The sequence below is a fragment of the Apium graveolens genome, chromosome 10, assembly GCF_009905375.1.
Source record: "Apium graveolens cultivar Ventura chromosome 10, ASM990537v1, whole genome shotgun sequence".
NCBI lineage: Eukaryota > Viridiplantae > Streptophyta > Magnoliopsida > Apiales > Apiaceae > Apium > Apium graveolens.
Genome location: NC_133656.1, coordinates 185,964,015 through 185,984,496, shown reverse-complemented (window position 1 = coordinate 185,984,496; position 20,482 = coordinate 185,964,015). Strand labels below are relative to the sequence as shown.

Here is a 20,482-nt window from a genome sequence, read left to right as displayed (position 1 = left end):
AATGGTCCTTAGACCTGAAGTCATTATATTTCTATACGAGAATTAATGTACATTGATTCCATTAAAAGTTATCATTGACCGGATAATGATAAAAGTGGAGATTGGGTATATTATGAATCGTATGAGAAATATGAATGATCTAGATGGGATTTAACCCTCCTATTTTAGGAGTGATATTATTGGTCTCTTGTGTGAGCTAGACTATGAAATGCGTGGCCACGCTCAAATGTTGATTTGATATGATAGTCTACTCATTGATCAAGGAAACTTGGTTTAAACTATGACGAGGATGACACATTACATGCCTCTAGTTTAATCTATAATATTTGGTTAAAGGGATTATATTACATTGTACAATATTCACGAAAGGTTTAACGATCATCTATTCAATTATTATTACTTGGGTAGCAATGATGTATTACTAGATGCCGCTCATTGTTTATGATTTTAAATTAGATTTAAAATTCGTTGCCAACGTAATAATAACCTATAGGGTCACACACAAAGAATGCTTGAAGGATTATTTAATTTAAATTGGATTTAAATTAAATTAAAGTAATTCGAATTATTTATAATATTAATTAAGTATGACTTAATTAATTAGATAAATATTGATATTCAAATTTACTAATTATAATACAAATAGGATTTTTGAATTTATTTGTTAAATAATTAAGTGAGACTTAATTATAATACAAGTAGGATTTTCGAATTAATAATAACTCCTAATTAGTTAAGAGTTATAATTCGTTTTTCTACTCTCTATATAATATCTCTTGTGTGGCTATTTTTTTTTTTAAAAAAACTTTTAATAAAACCCTAGCCATCAAGAGAGAAGATGGAGAGAGCAAGAAGAAACGAGTTTGTGCTAGTACACATCCAATCCTTGAGTTCAAGCATTCATGTGGATACCGATAGAGCGTAGATCGCGAGAGCGGGATGCGTGGTGATTAAACAAGTTTTGGATCTCCATTAGTCAACCAATTGGTAAAACTTTTTAAGGTAAACAATCTGATCTACAAATTAAATATATGTTTTTCGCATGGATCCTGCGACGGGTTTCGAAAATTATGATTTTTTTTACGTTTTTAATTTTTGTTTCCGTTGCGTTTATATGCTCGAAACCCTTTAGGGTGAACTATCCAAAATCATCATTAAAGAACCCTTTGGATACAGTGTATGAGACACCTAAGCCTGATGAGAAGAAGCTTGTGTCAAGATCAATTGCCTTCTACAAGGATCCAACTGATTCAGCTTTAAAAAGGAGAATTGCTAAAGTTTTCAGAAATGGTAAAGAAATTTGTGTGGTGGCTGGACATCCTCAATTTTCTCAAGCAAAGAGAGAAGAAAATGCAAGATTGAAGCAAGAAAAGAAGCAAGCTATTCTAGATGCCAAAAAGGCTAAGCAAAAGAAAGAGCAAGCTGCTATCTTGGCCAAACTACAAGCTGTGAAACCAACACAACAAATTCCTGCTCAGCCATCTGAAATCACTGAATCTCAAGATCCAAAGAAGCAAGTTGAACCACAATAGAAGAAATCTGAGAGATACAAGGAATTGGCTAAAAAACAAAAGGAAATTGAACTTTGTTGGTAAGGAATTGGAGGATCAGTTTCCCAATGAATCCACTCCAACTACAACTCAAGTATCAAAACCCTCTGTGGTATTTAAAGACATCAAGGTGGTGGATCCTTATAGGAACATTCATGGTGAACCTATTGTGCCTAAGAATGAACCAATAGACTGGGAGAGCCTACCAATTCCTGACTTCAATCTGCCAATCCTTAACAAGCCAAAGAGAACAAAGTCAAGAGCAGTCAAGAAAGTGAAGTTGTCACCTCTCAAATCTAAATCTCTAGTCAAAGCTCAATCTAAAGTCAACAAGGGAGATTACATGTACTTGTGTGATATCAAGGAATTCTCTGATCTAAATCTCTATCTAGATGAACTAGAAGAAGTGAGAAGGATTGATGCATACAGAAATCTACCTGAAAGGTTAGTTTTCAAGTACAAGGGAGGAAAGGAGATTCAATGGCCACTTCACAGGATCCTTCAAGAAAGCCAAGCTGTACTGATAAAGGTTTATTCATCTTTCAAGAAGAACTTTGGGTTCAATATAACTGCAAGAAGACTAGTTCTAAAGAAGATTGAAGAACTGAGGAGTATTAGAGCTAAAGATGCACTTCCAAAGACTCTAATTATTCCTTACACGGGGAGAAGAGTGCATCTAAGGCCCTACTGGCTGATGGAGTTCATGGATGACAAAGGAGTTAGAAGAATTTTCAGATTAGAAGACCAATTGAGCATCTCTAGCAATGAGACTCTTTTGAAAATGCAAGAAAAGCTAAATCTTTCAGAATCTGATGAACTGGAATTCCACAGACAGCTCCAAAATCAGATAGTAGAAAATAACAGAAAGCTTGGAAAGAGATCCAGATCTTCAAGGAACTAGATAAATCTGCTCAGGCTAGAGGATCACCTTGAAAATGACTGTGAGCTAAACTTTGTACATTTTATTAATAGAAGCACTCTACAGTTTTATCTACTTACTTTCAAAGTTGTATTTTTAGGGTGTTTTGTTATCATCAAGTTTCTCTTAATTTATGGCTATAATTCCGGTAGACATAAATTGGGGGAGATTGTTGTGAATATGTTGTGTACTTGATGATTTCATTAACAAAATACCTTGGTAGATTTTACTTAGTGAAAAATGTAGCACTCGACGGATAAGGATTATAGTCCCGACGGATGACTCAATATAGTCCCGACGGATGATGATTTATTATCCATCGAGTGAGCAGCTTATGTAACAATAAGTCTGTAGCACATTTCTGCATACACATTATTTAGATTCTGTAAGTAGTACTCAAGTCATGTTGACTTTAACTTGATATGTAGAATAGGTTGATTAATTGTAAATAGATGATGTCTTGTAATTCTGTATAAATGAAATGAAGTCAAGTGCCAGATTGCTACCCGTCGGATAAACAACAATGCTATTCGACAGATGATCAACAAGAAAACCCGACGGATGATCATGAACTCGACGGATGATCATGAACCCGACGGATAAAGAATTCATACATTTGTTGACAGTGACAACACAGTCACATGCGTTAAGTGTATGCAAATGGAATGTGGAAGCCTATTCAACTGGGTTTTAGACAACAAAGAAGCATTGTCATTTCCATGCTATTATGAAGATATTCAAAGATGCTGGAAAAGAGTAATAAAGTAGCATAGTATTAGACTTGATAGTTTTTGTTTTATTATCCTGTCTTATTACTTTGTAATCTTGGTGATATATAAACCAAGAAGTAGCAAATAGAACAACTAACTAAGCAACCAAGAGAGAAACATTTGTAAGCTGTATTCTTAGCATTTCTCTGCAATCTTAGTTGTTAAAATTTGTAAGCAGCTGTAAGCTAATTGCTACACAGAGTTCTCTTGATATAATATATATCTCTGGTGGATACACTCAAATCCACCAGAAAGTTTTTAAAGACTTGTGTTTTTAATTACTTGTGTATTGATTCATTCCAAGTTATTATTCTGCAGTTTGCAAATCAATTCACACAGTTATATATTATTAAGATAGAACATTTTATATCTTTGTGAAAAAGTTTAAAGAATTTCATTCAACCCCCTTCTGTAATTCTTGTTGCATTGTTAGGGACTAACATCATAACTTCATTAAACAGTACAAATGTGTTATTATACATAATTTTGACATATTTAAAATTTAAATTAAAATAGTTTGATTAAAATTCACTCAAAAAAGTTTTAGAAAAATAAGTATGATTGTTCGACGACACCTTTCGATCAATAAACAATTTTAACAATACTACATTCATACATTTTAGTTACCATATTCGGTTTTTTATTTTTTTCATTAAAACTAATATTTTAATTATTTTTCCGATTATATATATAATTTATTTTTAAATTTTTAACTCATTATACAATTGATAATAAATGGAAAAATTGTTCATAATTTTTTTTTAATTCATCATAACTTCATTAAACAGTACAAATGTGTTACTATACATAATTTTGACATATTTAAAATTTAAATTAAAATATTTTGATTAGAATTCACTCAAAAAAGTTTTAGAAAAACATGTATGATGGAAGACGACACCTTTCGATTAATAAACAATTTTAACAATACTACATTCATAGAATAAATGGTTTCTAACTCCGTTACTATCGAAGCAAAAATTAATTCATAAAATTTCTACCGCCTTTAAGCATTGCAGCAATTGTCACCTGCAATGTCCCAATGCGGGCCAGCAATGTCTGAATGCGTGTGGTGTTCCGCAATGAACCAATGCTGGTTTCCGCAATGAACCAATGCGGGGCAACCGGTGGTTATTACAACCAGCCGGGATTGCGGACCGAAACCCCTTTTTAATATTATATTTTAATTTTATTTTATGTAAAGTGCAATTTTTTTAATTATTTTATTATAAAAAATTTCATTGTTAACAAAATTACTTATAAACGAATATAACAAAAAATTAATAAATATTTTCTAATATAGGTTATGTTTGTTAACTAATTTTTCAGATGTTTAGATCTTTACAATTATATCAAAAAAAGTTACATGAATAAATAAGATAAATGATGAATAGATGAACAGACTTGATTCATGTATTTAGATTTTCAAGGGATAAATCAATTAGATTTTAGATTATAGTCAACAATCTAAACATCAGCAATCTGAACAAGACGCTTTATGAAATTGTGTTCCACTGTTAATATGCAAGATTGGTTAAGGTGTTCAGTTGAGAGTATTTTTAATGTAAAGATTCAGTTCAAATGTGGAAGTAACTATCAGGCTCAGACTGTTGTATGTGGTGGAGAAATGTCTGAGGGAAAGAAAGTTCTCAGATAGGTTAAGCTAGGGAAGACTTGGCTGCACTAAGGACTTTGAGGAAGTTGGGTTGGTGATGGGAGGATTAATATGATACTAAATAATACATAAAAAGTAAAAAGTCTTGCCTTATGGCATGGTGTGAATGTTTCTCTCATCTTTAGTCATCTCTCATTTCATTCGTATCTCTTTTTTACAGTAATCTTTTTTTCGTCTCTGGATTCAGTATTTCTAAACTATGGCTACAGAAAAGGATAATTTAAAGGCAATGGAAGAAAGTTTTGCTATGATTAGTCTCGAAGAGGAAGAACAGGGGGGCATCACGTATGAGGAAAATGCAGAGGACCTGAGTGAAATAGACACGAGATGGTGTCTTGTTGGACGCTTTCTTACTGACTCTCCAATCGATTTTCAAGCCATGCAACTCGAACCCAATCGATTTTTATTTCAGTTCTACCACGACATAGACATCAAAAGGGTAATTGAAGGCAGCCCTTGGACGTTTGGGAGGTTTCATTTAATTTTCGAAAGGCTGAAAGACGGTGAGAATCCGAAAATAATAGCAATAAACAAACTCGATGTCTGGGTGCAACTTCATGATATGGAGACAAGTTTTATATCGCTGAGAGTGGTGAAAGATATAGGAGATTATGTGGGTACCTTTCTTGAATCTGATGCAAACAACTTTGTTGGGGTGTGGAGGGAATATCTAAGGATAAGAGTAACAATCTCACTGGAGGGTCCATTAAAACGAAGGATGAAGTTGAGGAAAAATGCTGCTAACTGGTGTTGGGTCAATTTCAAATACGAAGGTATTCCGACCTTCTGCTTTATCTGCGGTATGGTGGGGCATGGTGAAAAGTTTTGTGCTCGTTTATTTGATACACCGATAGACCAAATTGAAAAACCTTACGGTTCTTGGATGCGCGCTGATCCCAGAAGACGTAGTCACACTATGGGAAGCAAATGGTTGAGAATGGGAGGTGCAACTCCGGTCAGAAACACGGCAGAGGCCAGTGAGGATCCTGTTTCCGAGATTGTAGCTAAAGAGATAAGGAAGGGAGAAAAATCAGGGATAACACTAATGGGGGACAAACAAATTACGATAATGAATACAGGAGGAAGTAAAAGCGATACAGGGGGGATACTTAACAAACCCAATCATCTGTTAACAAACTTCCAGGAAAATATTGCTCAAGATTTTGAAATTACTGATGAGGTGGAAAATAGTGAATTACACATCAAAGACACGAAAAGAAGAAGAATGGACCAAGATAACGGGCCCAATGAGGAAGCCAACAATAGCAGAGAAGTAATAATGAGCCCATAGGAGGAAAATATCCAGAACCAAAAAAACGCGCAACTGGCGGGTGCTGCATGTCAGGCCCGCCATTCCTCATGAGTACTATTAGTTGGAACTACCAGGGGATGGGGTCTCCCTGGAAGCTTTAGTTCCTGAAAGACTTGATCCGTCAAGAAAGACCCGATGTTGTCTTTTTATGTGAAACCCTAAGTAACAAGGTGTAGATGGAAAAAATCAGGCTGAAAATTCAGTTTCAAGGCATGATAGTGGTTGAACCTCAAGGTAGAAGTGGGGGACTAGCTTTGCTGTGGAGATATTCTGACCAAGCTAAGTTACTGAGCCTCTCAGAAAATCATATTGATGTGGAACTTACAATTAGAGACCTGCCAACTTGGAGATTAACAGGGTTCTATGGAGAGCCAAACAGAAGCTTGAGACGCAGGACCTGGGATCTTCTTAGACATCTTGCAAGGGATTCAAACCTACCTTGGTGTACAATTGGAGATCTTAATAACATAGTTTCTCAGCTAGACAAAAGGGTTGGTGTTGCATATCCGCAAAAGTTAATCGATGGCTTTAACAACGTCCTTTTAGACACTGGACTGCAAGATATGGAGCTACATGGCCATCCATTTACGTGGGAAAGAGGTCGTAACACTGATAACTGGTTAGAGATTCGTCTAGAAAGAGCACTGGTATCGCCTGATTGGCTGGATCTTTTCCTTATGTCGAAGCTATATACGATTGATGGCTCCCCTTCTGATCATAGCCCAATATTCCTGGATCCTAAACTGATTGAGTCGGTGCGTAGAAAAAAGCGCTTTCGCTTTGAAAATGCATGGTTGTCGGAGCCGTTGTGTCTTCAGATTGTAAAGGATAATTGGGACTTCAATAAAGATGACAGAATCACTCATAAGGTTCAACAATATGGGGAAAAGCTAGAAATTTGGGGAAGAGAAGTAACAGGTTATTTCAGCAAAAGACTAAAGGAATGTAAAGCTCAAATGAAACTATATCGTAATGGCAGGGATGATCATGCTGTTCAAAGTTACAATGACGCCAAGAACCAACTCCATTTAATTCTAGACCAGCGAGAGATATTCTGGAGGCAACGATCGAAGCAACTATAGCTCCAATCTGGTGACAAAAACACGAGGTACTTTCACTCGTCTTGTACTGCCAGACGTCGCACAAACAGAATTCACAGGTTGAAAAATGGTAATGGAAACTGGGTGGACTGGCAGCAGGGACTGCAGTCACTAATCGTGAATTATTATCAAGACCTGTTTAAATCTGATCAAGCCAATGTTGATGAGGTCACCAATTGTGTGCATCCACGCCTTTCTAGTGCTCAGAACATGGACCTCGTGAAGGAAATCTCAGATGTAGAAGTCAAGTCAGCAATCTTTCAGATGCATCCGGACAAAGCCCCGGGGCCTGATGGCATGACACCGGCTTTTTTCCAAAAACATTGGAAGGTAGTGGGGGGAGATGTCATTCAAATGACAAGAGATTTCTTTCGTACGGGTGAAATTTTAAATGGGTTGAATGCCACAAACTTAGTCTTGCTGCCGAAAAAGAAAAACTCAACCATGGTGGGGGATCTTCGTCCTATCGCACTTTGTAACGTGTTGATCAAAATAATTACGAAGGTACTAGCAAACCGGATGAAGGAGGTCCTGGATTTAGTGGTGTTAGACACACAAAGTGCATTTATCCCGGGTCGTCTCATTTCGGACAACATAATGATCTCTTATGAGGTCATGCATTACCTTAAGCGAAAGAAATATGGCAAGGATGGATATATGGCGTTGAAGCTCGATATGAGCAAGGCATATGACCGGATTGAATGGAATTTTCTTGAAATAATGTTACGTAAGGTGGGGTTCAATGACTGGTGGGTTCATCTAGTTATGCAGTGTGTCACCGCTGTTTCATACTCGATTGTGCACGGTGAACATGAGATGGGGCCAATTATTCCTACGAGAGGTATCAGATAAGGGGACCCTCTATCCCCTTATCTGTTCATAATCTGCGTAGAGGGCTTATCATCTTTAATCAGAAAATATGAGGCTAGGCAATGGTTACATGGTATCAAGGTTTGTCGTAATGCCCCTATTATTTCTCACATGCTTTTCGCTGATGACTCGTACTTTTATTGCAAAGCAGATACAACAGAGTCAGGCAGGGTGATTGAACTGCTAAACGTCTATGAGAGGGCATCTGGTCAGAAAATCAACAGGGAGAAATCTTCTGTTTTTCAGCATGAATGTTATAGAATATAACAGGAGGTCAGTATGCCAAGTGCTGCAAATGGGAGAAGCTAACGTGAACAGTACTTATTTGGGTTTGCCTAACATGTTGGGAAGGAATAAATCAGCTATTATTGGGTACTTGAAGGACAGGGTTTGTTCTCAGGTTAACAAGTGGAATGGAAAATGTATCTCAAGGTCTGGTAAAGAGGTGCTCATTAAAACAGCGGTTCAGGCTTTACCCACATACGCAATGAGTGTGTTTCTACTCCCTCAGGACATCACAAAGCATATCAAAAAAACTCTAGCCAGCTATTGGTGGAAGACTTCGCAGAACAGTAATTCTCGGTTAAACTGGATGTGTTGGGAGAGAATGACAAGGCACAAGCCTTCAGGAGGCATGGGTTTTCGCGACTTTCGTGACTTCAACATTGCCATGCTTGGCAAGCAAGGTTGGAGACTTGCAACTAATCCAAACAACCTTGTTACAAGGGTTTATAAAGCCAGGTACTTCGCAAACAGTGATTTCCTAAATTCAGAATTGGGTCATAATCCAACTTTTATTTGGCGTAGTATCTATGAAGCAAAAAATTTGATTATAAACGGGGTAAGATGGAAGATTGGAGCGGGAACAGGTATTAGCATATTGGGGCAACCATGGCTTTCGGATAATACTAATCCTTATATTACCACCGTTTCTCAATCTATAGTAGGAAAAACTATAGACTCTCTGTGGCATGTTGATAGGAGGGAATGGGATCTGGATATCTTAAAAGACATCTTCAACGAAAGGGACCAGGGTGCAATCTTAGATACTGTGCTTAATGACAACGGCGGTGAGGATGTGCTTTACTGGAAGTATGAGGTTTCGGGGCAATATTCGGTCAAAAGCGCGTATAAATGGATTCAGCAAAATAAGGGAGTGTGGCATCCTGATGATAAAGACAGTATTTGGTCTAAGATCTGGAAAATAAAGGCACCTCCGAAGGCTATTAACGTGGTCTGGCGAGCCCTATCAAATTGCTTACCAACTCTCAGCCAACTGCAACTAAAAAGAGTCCAGGTTAATGCAATATGCCCTGTTTGTCAAGAAGATAATGAATCAATTCTTCACAGCCTGGTGCACTGCTCTTATGCTCGCCTATGTTGGTCTCTCACTAATGTTGATACTCAGGTCGGATTGTGCTCGAATTATAAGTCATGGCTGGAAATTGTTATGAGTGTTGCAGATGCCAAAAAGCAAGCAGAGATCAGCACTATATGCTGGGCACTTTGGCGAAATCGCAATGATTTGGTTTGGAACCAGAGGCATACATCAGTCTATAAAACAGTAGCTGCAGCTAAGCAGTATCTTTCACAATGGTCGTTAGCCCAAAACAGATCAACCTCGGCTCTTCTCCAGCCGGCATTTGAAGGAGACGGAGCTTGTATTTGGGTCAATCCTCAACATAATTCAGTAAAGATATCAGCTGACGCGGCTGTTTTTGAAGATAAAGATGCGGTGGGTTTTGGTTTGATAGCTCGAGATTCAAATGGAGTACTCATCCAAGCAAAGTCTATCGTCCATAAGAGCTCAGTCTCTCCAGTTCTAGCGAAGGCTATGGCTATCAAGGAAGTGTTAAGTTGGATTGATGAGATGCATTGGAAGGAATGCACGGTGGTGTCGGACTGCCTGGTAGTGGTGCAGGCCATCAGGAGTAAAACACCGATGCGGTCTCAGTTCGGTAGTGTGATTGAGGAGTGCCGGAGTCAACTACGACGTTTAAACAAAGTGTCTTTGTATCATGTTAAACGGTCTGCCAATATGGTTGCCCATCAACTGGCTAGGGAATCATATAGTTACCCAGATTGTAGTTTTAATAGGGATACTATCCCGGTCTCGGTTAATTCTTGTATTGAGATGGATTTGAATAATTTATAAAATCTCAGCTTTCGTCAAAAAAAAAAATGATACTAAATAAAGATTCTCTTACGTTTTTATCACAAATTTCTAATAGAAGTTTCTATCACTTTTTATATCTTTACATCATTTTTTTATCTAAATTTTTTACGTTTATTTTTAATTTCTAATGAGGTCTTGAAAACAAACACCTCATCTACAATTATGTATTATTTTCAGTTTCAATTTTTAATGATAAATAGTAAAAATTAGTTAAGATTCTCTTAATTCTTTTTAAGCAAAATTAGAATAAATGTATATTACCAAATAGTGGTGAGTTAGTCTCATAATATTTCAAGTCACAATTGCAGTCACTTTTTTTTTCATTTTTCATAATCTTTTATACCTAATATGTAAAAAAGAAACGTGTCCAAAGGATACACCTATAAGCAAAATTTATAAATAACGAGAAATAGGAGGCTTAAATGAGAACCCATCATCTATATTAAGTCCACTCCATTTTCCTATAAAATTAATGATTTTCCCGCTATAATCCTAGTTATGCGTGTAATTATATATGTATATATATATTTATAATTTAATAGTTATTATACATATAAGTTTGTATTACTTTTTAATATTTTATTTTAATTTTATTTAATGTTAAGTTTAATTATTTTACTTATTTTTTTTTAAATTTTTTTTATTGTTAACTAGATTTATTAATTACATTTATAACTATTTTTAGTGTACCTTATGTATTTATAAAAATCACTTACAAACGACTATATTAAAAAGTTAGTAAATGTTTTGGAATATATATAGGTAATGTTTGTTAATTAGTTTTTCAGATGTTTAGATTATTACAATTATATCAAAAAAAGTTTTTATTAATTGTATATTTTATTTTCACTTGTATTAAATTAAAAGAATAAAAAAATATTTATAATGATTTTTACAATTTTTTTTTATAAGATATAGATATAAAAGATGAATAAAATTGTTAAAATTTGAAAATAACAATCAATATTATTTTTCAAACATGGCTAACCATTATTAAAAATTTGTAAACATACCTAATATGTAAAAAAAGACCTCTCACAAACTTATTAACAAATTTTTTAGATAATTAGAAAATAGTAAGCTACATATATTGAATTGAATGAGAAACCATCATCTATATCTAATCCACCTCATTTCCCATTAATGTTTTCTCCTACTATAATCCTAGTTATTTGTGTATACATGTATATATATATTTATAATTTGTTAGTTATAATATATATATATATGTGTGTGTGAGAGAGTGTGTATTATTTTTAATATTATATTTTAATTTTATTTAATGTTAGGTGTAATTTTTTAAACTATTTTATTATAAAAAAAATCATTTTAACAAAATTACTTATGAACGAATATTATAAAAAATTAGTAAATATTTTATAATATATAGGTAATGTTTGTTAACTAGTTTTTCAAATGTTTAGATTACTACAATTATTACAAAAGTACTTATGGAATATGTATGTGTTCGGAGTTCATAATTGACGTTGTATTACTAAACAGGCAAGTAGGATTTACTAAACAAAAGTCAGTAAATATTTTGTAATATATATAGGTAATATTTGTTAACTAGTTTTTCATATGTTTAATGTTTACAAAATTAAAAAAAATATTTATAATAATTCATTTACAATCGCTTTTTCTTCGAAAGATAGATATAAAATATGAATAAAATTATTTAAATTTAAAAATAATAACTAATATTATTTTTCAAACATGTTTTACCATTATAGTGTTTTAACTAATTAAAATAGCTATTTTAGTTGGAAATGCCTATAATAGAGACTTGTGTGATAGGCAGTTTGTGACTATAAACTACATATGCATAAAAAGTCTGGGCCCGAAAATCCGGCCCGATCCAGTCAAAACCAATCCCTTTTGAGTTTTATAAATATTAAAAAATAAATTAATGAAACGTACAATGATTTAAAGTTTAGGGTTTTTAGGCCCTAAACCCTAATTTAATCTAGGGTAGGCCTAAACCTTAGGAACCGAACCGACCGTGATCATTAACTATTTTAATATTTAAAGGTTCACCAATTCTTAATTTGGATTTTAAAAATATTTATAGTTATTAATAAAATACTAACAAAACATCCCTCGGAATAAGTGTTAAGCTAAAAAACATAACATTATCTAATATTTTTTAGTAAAAAAAAAATGCAAAACGGAACTTGAACATTAGTTTTCCTAAAAAACAAAACTCCATACCCCGTTTTACCATAAAAAAACAAAAAAAAATTGAAAAATATAACACGAATACACGTTTTTTCATGTTGAAAATTATGAATAATAATAAAAGTAAAATGAGAGGCTACATTTTGGGTTTATAAAAAAACGGAACAAAAGACCCCATTTTGAAATGATATTTAGAGTCATATTTTTTTTTAAATGACATTTAAGACTATTTTACCCAAAAAATGATATTTAGGACCCACACGGTGTAATATGTAAACTTGTGGGATAGGCAGATTGCGACGATAAACTGTCATAAGAAATTTTCATTAATTTAATTAATTAAAAGGCCACGCGTACATAACAGTAAGGGTTTAATTTAATTACTAAACAACCTATATATGTTCATTCATTCATACATTCGTGTTTCGTCATTATTAAACACAAGTACGATTGTATTGTTTCAACATGGCTGTCAAAAGATATTGCAATCTTTCTTTCCTTCCATCAGAAATCATCGAGTCCGAGATATTGCCCCGACTTCCTGTAAAATCAGTTTCGAGATTTAAATCAGTTTGTAAATCCTGGAATTTGCTCATCTCAAATAACCCTGATTTCATCAAGTCTCATCTTGATCTTAATCCCAACAAAGATTCTCTCCTTGTTATGACTAGTGAAAGGAAAAAGTATGAAGAGACTAGAGACGAGTCTCTATTTCAAGGGTCCACAGCCATGATTGGCTCCGTAAATGGTTTAGTGTGTTTTTATAATTGGCATCACGAGTTTGAAGGAATAGAATTTGTAATATGGAATCCTGCTACGAAGCAGTGTTTGGCCAATATCCCACTTCTCCCTAGTAGATTTGAGGAAAGAGAGCATGATGGCTTGATTGAAGACTGTTTTGGATTTGGTTTCGACTCAGTTGCTAATGATTTTAAAGTTATGTACGTTATTACCATTGAAGACCAACCATTAGTAGGGGATATCTATTCATGCAAACAACGTTGTTGGAAGAAGATCACCCCCTCCAACTTCCTTTTCCGTGGTTATGTGCCTCCTCTTGCACTGCAAGTTGTTTTCCGTGGTTCCCCTTATTGGTTGAATGTACAACCTAATGGTAAAAATTCACGTCTCACTGTGATCTGGTTTGATGTTCAAAACGAGATCTTTCGGCTGTTGCCTGAAATTGGTTCAATTGATCAAAAACAAGATGCTGTTATAATGAATTTTGAGGATTCTATTGCTGTCATGGTTTATAATCGGAAAGTGTTACTAACTGAACCGGTTGATGTATATGTTTTCAACGAGAGATGTGATGTTTGGAGAAAGATGTCTATTGGACCGGTTATTGGTAAAGAACTAACTATATACCGGTATGGAGAACAATTGTTTCAATGTTTTAAAAATGGTGATACTTTATTTATGAGTTTCAAACGGGAACTATGCAGTGTTAATCTCCAAACCCATGCAATCAAGAGTATGGGGAAGGAACCAAAATCATGCCATATTGTCTGTTGCTGCGCTTACTCGGAGAGTCTAGTATCCCTGGAGGGAATGACGGACTTCAAGGAAAAAGAAGACACGATTGGAGTTTTGTTTCTTAATAAAGCTTGACTTCCCTGCTTGTGAGAGAGAGAGAAGGAAGGAGAGAAAGAGGGGAGACAGAGAGAGAGAGAGATGATAATGATGAAAAGGAAGTTATTCGGGGACAATGTGCTACTATTGCATAGATTGGCCTGATACCAAATTCTAAACTATTTGATTGAAGGGTAATCATTTACCAAGTATTCTGAGCTTTCCTTGGTTGACTACCTGATGTTTTTAATGTACCATATGATTTGCTTCAAATCCTTATATCGACTATGATGTTTTTGAATTCGTTAAAGTTATGTTAATTTTCATTGGATTATCTTTATGCATGTGATATTTGAAGTTGTAAATATATTCCGGAGATTGTTGGTTTGAGTAAGTCAAGAGTCTTTTTGGAATTTATAGTTTTGTTTTTTCGTTGTTTGACGTATATAAGTGGAGTTGTTGGAGGGTGAATGGACTGTGGGGAGTGATTCTGGCTGTGCTTAAATTGTGTTTGAAAGGAAAAAACCCAATTTACCTACATTGACTTGAGCCTTGTTTCATCTTGTCCCTTTGTCTGGTTTTATTATTGTAGTAGTCATCTTGAGCCTTTGCTTAATTTTAGCTAGAACTAGGAGTACTAATTTGATAATCTAGACTTTAGGTTTTAGGTAGTTTGTAGTGGTTTTAGGTTCTATATCTTCTAGTTGTACATGCTGTTCTCAAATTTTCATCAGCCATCCTTTTTTATGGGATTGAACACTCTTAGCCATCCTATATAGCACTACCTCTTCCCATCCGTTAGGATATGTCAAAGTTGTGAAGAATGCATGCTATGTATGATATGTATTTACGAACATGAGGGCCTGCATTATGAAAATCCAACCGACCTCATTTCTTAGACCAAAGGAGATAAGCAGACGATATTGTTTCACATTATGAAAACCTGGCAGGCAGAACTCGGAAGCATATCAATGGCCCAATTTTTTTGTAATTATTACTTGTAGCTGTGTGCTAAAAAGAAGAACAAGAAGAACTGAAAGAAGAACAAAACCCCTTTCAATTATTTAAACACAAATTGCAGCTTATCTACAGCTGCAAGTTCAACAATTTCGAGCAATTAGGGTGTCTGTTCTAATTCTTTTCCTTCTTGGATGCTAAGATTGGAAGAGATCAATACTACAAGTATGCTTCTTTGTTAGGTATCATTTGCTTGGGTTCCCATTGGTGATTTTGCTAAACTGGTTTATTTTCATCTGTTTTGTTCTTTTGGGTACTGAACTGAGGTGAGTAATTTTATTTTGGGAATGTGCTGAGCAGTAAAAGGTTATTTCTTATTGGTACTTTCTTTTATGGAACTCAAATTGTAGTTTGTACGATGGCAGATGTGTTGGCAGATTGCATGATTAGTTGGTACTTGCATCATGAACGCCAATCAAGGCTATAAATCTTTATTAAAAGGTTTAACTGTCATGTTGGATTTGTGTTATTTTGTTATGATGTTGATAAGCTCATCTATGAGCAAGGAGATTAAGCTGTTTTTTTAATATCATGTTTGTTGCCTGTTTTTCAGCATCGAAATTTGATTTATTCAAATCTTATGAAATCGCTTGAAAATTTATTAGTTACTCCTCAGAAGATTGATCAGTATTATATTGCCTGCATTTAAAGTTCAAATTAAAATTGTTGCAGGTTCTCATATGATGGAGACCAACTACGGAGCATGATATAGACCGGAAAAGGCTTAAAGCCCCAGAAGTAAAATGTAGACCGCAAATACTCTTCTTCCGTCAGATTGTTTGGATGACTGTAGGCTGGGGATCAAATCGAAATTCAGTGTTAACAGAAAGGGAATATTCAACGGTATATAATCAATTTAAATGCATTCTCTGAAGTTTGAATAATATCTTTTCTAGAAAATAAAAATATTATTTGAGGATTGTACCCGTTAATATAGAATAAAAAAATTATGTTTATATAAACAATGGCCAAACGCAGCCATGTAATTATCAATGTGCCTAAAACTTTTTATAAATAAAATAAGCCTCTTAAGTGTTTGTATGCAACCAGTAGTATAAGTTTAGCTAAAATTTATGTAAGTTTAGCTAAGTTTAAAGTTTCAATTATTGTTAGCTTTGTGACCAGGCTAGCTGTAATTAGTTCATACTTAAATGGTTGAATAGTTTATTTTTTTAATAGCTTTAAGATTTGATAAGCCGATCTTAGACCATGACATTGACATCTGTTAAGAAGGGCTTTAATGAAGAAATGAATTCTGAATCTGGACATGACATTAGCTGTGAGGTACCAAAGAATTTAATTCTTCGAATGTGATGCATTTATTTAATAAAGGGTATTTAAGTGGCTAGGGATGCACCGTTGATTTCGCACATGTTTTTTGCGGATGACACTTATATTTACTGTAGAGCCAACAGGGATACATCTACTCAAATTATGGAGATTCTGAACATTTTTGAATGTGCATCAGGCCAAAAAATAAATGCGACCAAGTCATCTATGTTTTACAGCAGAAACACCGAGACCCAGAGTAAGCAAGAAGTGTACTCTATTTTGAATTTTAATGAAGCAGATGAGGACACTCAGGACCTAGGCCTGCCAAACATCAAGAAGCGGAAGAAAACTGCAGTTCTGAGTTACTTAAAAGACAGACTGAGCACTCGTGTCTAGGGATGGGAGAAGTTTTTTATATTAAATTGGGGTAAGGAGATACTTCTCAAATCAATGGCTCAGACTATCCCCAACTACGCCATGAGTGTTTTCTTACTGCCAAAAGAATTCTGTTAGGAGTTGGAACAGGTAATGTGTAAGTTTTAGGCAACTATATGATTTCAATATTGCATTACTGGGCAAACAAGGGTGGAGATTAACTCTTTACGCGGAGAGTCTAGTGAGGAGATTATATAAAGCGAGATACTATCCAAAAAGTACTTTTCTGAGTGCTAATATGGGAAGCATCCCTAGTTACATCTGGCATAGTGTCATGGAATCTCAGAACCTGATAAAATAAGGTCTAGCTTGTAGAGTTGGGAATGGAAGCAATATCAAGATTTTGGAAGATCTGTGGCTCCCTTGTGAGACTGATCCATATGTTCATACAAGGAGTGAAGTAATTGAAGGACAGGTGGTTTCATCACTGTTGACTATAGACCAATCACTGTGGGATATAGACTTAATAAATGGCATCTTTGATTAGAGAGATGTTAATCTTATTTTTACTGTCCCTCTACAAAATCATACTGCAGATTCAAGGTGCTGGAGACAAGAAATATCTGGCCAATACTCAGTGAAATCAGCATATTCTCTGCTTCAAACCATGCATACTTCTTTCTCCAGTGATAATTCAGGTTTTTGGAGAAGCTTATGGAATCTCAAAATACCTGTGAGGGTGAAACATTCTTGTGGAGTGCTGCAATAGGTTGCTTACCTACCAAGGATAACTTACGGACTAAAAGAGTGTTGGTAAATGAACTTTGTCCAGTTTGTAATGAAGCACTGGAGACTACACTTCATTGTTTAAGTATATGTTCGTTTGCAAAAGAATGCTACTCTAGCATGGGCAAGGTGGTATATAATTATGCCATTACTCTCTTCTCGGACTGGTTGAGGTATGTCTTTAACCAGTATACGGGATCAGATCTTCAGTTAATTGTTATGCTATGTTGGGCATTGTGGAAATGCAGGAATGAAATCGTTTGGAACCAGCGAGGCATAAATGTTGCAGAAGTAGTAGTATTAGCAAAAGCTACGCTTAATCAGTGGTTATGTGCTCAAAATAAAAATTTCAATCCGTCTATTGGTCATATGTCACAGAAGACGGTGCATAGCATTGGAGCGTCCCAGAGTTTAATATGATAAAGATCAACACTGATGCTGCTATTTTTGAAACCTGACATTGCTTCAGTTTTTCAATGGTTGCAAGGGATCATACTGGTATAGTGATGCAGGCATATTCCAAGTGCATTCAAGGGAGCGTAAACCCAGAACTGGCAGAAGGAATAGGGGTGAGAAAGGCATTAAGCTGGATAAAGAACCAAAATTTGAGCAATGTGATAGCCGAAACAGATAGCTTAGTAGTTGCCCGAGCAGTTCGTAGCAAGTTTGTAATGCTATCATACTTTGGGAGGGCTATTGAAGAATGTAAAAGCATCTTCAATGCTAAAATGTAAAAATGGTTGGCTATATGATTAGTTATCATTCTCTAATTAAAATTTTAAGATTATATTTATTATTAAAATTTTAAGATTATATTTATAGGTCTGTTATTTGTTATTACATAAAAAAATTATTGACACTCTCACACATACATATAAAGTATAAAAAGTTTTTATTTTTTAATTTTATATATTTTTTTATCTTAAATAAAAAGTTAATGATACTCTCACACATACATATATTGTATAAATAGTTTTTATTTTATAATTTCACATGTTTTTTTTAAAAATTTAGAGCAATTCATTTTTTTATTTTAGTGAAAATTTTACTTTGGATTAATTATTTCAAATTAGTAATTTTAATAATTTGGTGGGATGCTGACCAAGATTCTCTTACGTTACCCAAAATTCAAAATGTCGTCTGAAGAAAATAATGAATTCAAAGAGTTATTAAAAATATTTCTTTTTGTTATTTTGAATGTTTTATAATTATTTTAAATTTGAATTAATTTTTTAAATTAATTCATTTTTTATAATTACTTAATAAGATTCCATTAATTGTTTCAATGTATTGTTTTCAATTTCAATAACACATTCAAGTGTCGGTTCTTTGCAAGAAGAATAAGGTTTGAGATCATGGTACATAATAGTAACCTGATCAAATCCTCTCCAATTCAAATGGAGGTTCCCAATTGGTGAACAACAACTGTCATTTTAATGGTGACTTCAGATTCACAAGGTATAAATACTATTATTACTTTATCAGCGTTTATTCTAAATACCGATTTAGTATTTTCCGCATTTATTATGTATGTTTTAAATCATGTTGGTATAATTATTTCTAGATATTATTTAAGGATTACGTTGTATAACCATATACCACCCTTCTTTAGCCACCTCTTATTTCTGTATGACAATTTATCTGAGATATGCTGTGAGTTGTGTGAAAAGATTTAGAGAAAAATAGAATTAAAGAGAGGCAGGATCCTTCCTGGCAAAAGGAGAGGGAGATGAGAGATAAAATTTAGTAATCCTTGTGAGGAAACTCTGACTATTAAAAGTCATGAGCTGTGTGGTTTGAGGAGTAGTGAGACTACTTTAGAAGAATATACAGATTAAGTGATACTTGTTATATTTGCAGGTGCACAAAGTACACATGAAACAGCTGCTGATCAACAGTCTGTTGACACCTTGATAAACTATGTACCAAGTACTGCTAATCTCCCTGCAGGTCTAAGTACTGATACTTTCTTGCAGTCTATTCAAACTACTATTCTACCACATGAAACAATCCCTATTTTTGTTGAAAAACAGTCCATTCACTCTACTATTCCACCACCTAAAGTAATCCTTGTTGTTGCTGAAGATGTAGTAGCACAATAGTCCATTCATAAATTTTTATCCATTTCAGGGTCACCACAGCAATCTACAAGAACTGAGGTTCTGGAAGTAAATTTAGAAACTCCAGTTCATTTACCTACAATTCTTGAAGATATGGAGTTTACTGCTGCCGGTATTGAAGTTTCTGAAATTGCACTAATTTCTGATTCTATCTTAAATGCTGAAGCTGGTGAGAAAGGTCAGCAGATATTACAAAATCCAGTTGCAAAGGGAGTATCTAATGATGGTGAAAAATCTAATATTTCTAATGTTCTTATAGATCCTGAAGATGATCTTTTCTTCCCTGAAGATATGCCTACAGATGTAAGGTAACAGAAAATGAAAGAGTTAGATGCCAAGAAGAAGCAGGAATATTTTGATGATCTCTGGAATGCTAAATGGAAAGATGACACATATCCTATTTCCAAAAACAAATGCTATTGAACATCTGGAAACAGCTGAAAAGAGAATTCAAAATCCTGATATGCTGACTCATCTAAAAACATCTACTCTAGTTGTCAGATCCTTACATACAGCTCAAGAAGTAACTACTTCTCAAATCAATCAGATCAAAGAATCATTGATTGCTTCAAAGATGACTACTCATCAGGAAATTCTGAAACAAATTGTACCGATTGTTGCCAGACAAACTACAATTGAAGTCAATCAAGCTAGATTGGAAGCTAAACAAGTTCAAATGTCTGATCAACTTACAGAGGTACAGAATTCAATGAAGCTGATTCTTTCTCTACTACTTGGTAATGATGCCAAAAAGGGGGAGAAAATTATTCAATATAACAAGCAGCTGGCA

At 34.5% G+C, this 20,482-nt stretch overlaps 1 protein-coding gene across 1 annotated transcript; it reads left to right on the top strand.

Annotated features, from left to right (window-relative positions):
• Positions 1 to 12,994: 12,994 nt before the first annotated feature.
• On the top strand, positions 12,995 to 18,306 carry LOC141692917 (F-box/kelch-repeat protein At3g23880-like). Its single transcript, XM_074497877.1, has 3 exons — positions 12,995 to 14,316; positions 15,812 to 15,982; positions 16,608 to 18,306. The coding sequence occupies exon 1, from the start codon at positions 13,016 to 13,018 to the stop codon at positions 14,159 to 14,161; it is 1,146 nt and encodes a 381-aa protein (XP_074353978.1). The 5' UTR covers positions 12,995 to 13,015; the 3' UTR covers positions 14,162 to 14,316; positions 15,812 to 15,982; positions 16,608 to 18,306.
• The last annotated feature ends 2,176 nt before the right edge of the window (positions 18,307 to 20,482 follow it).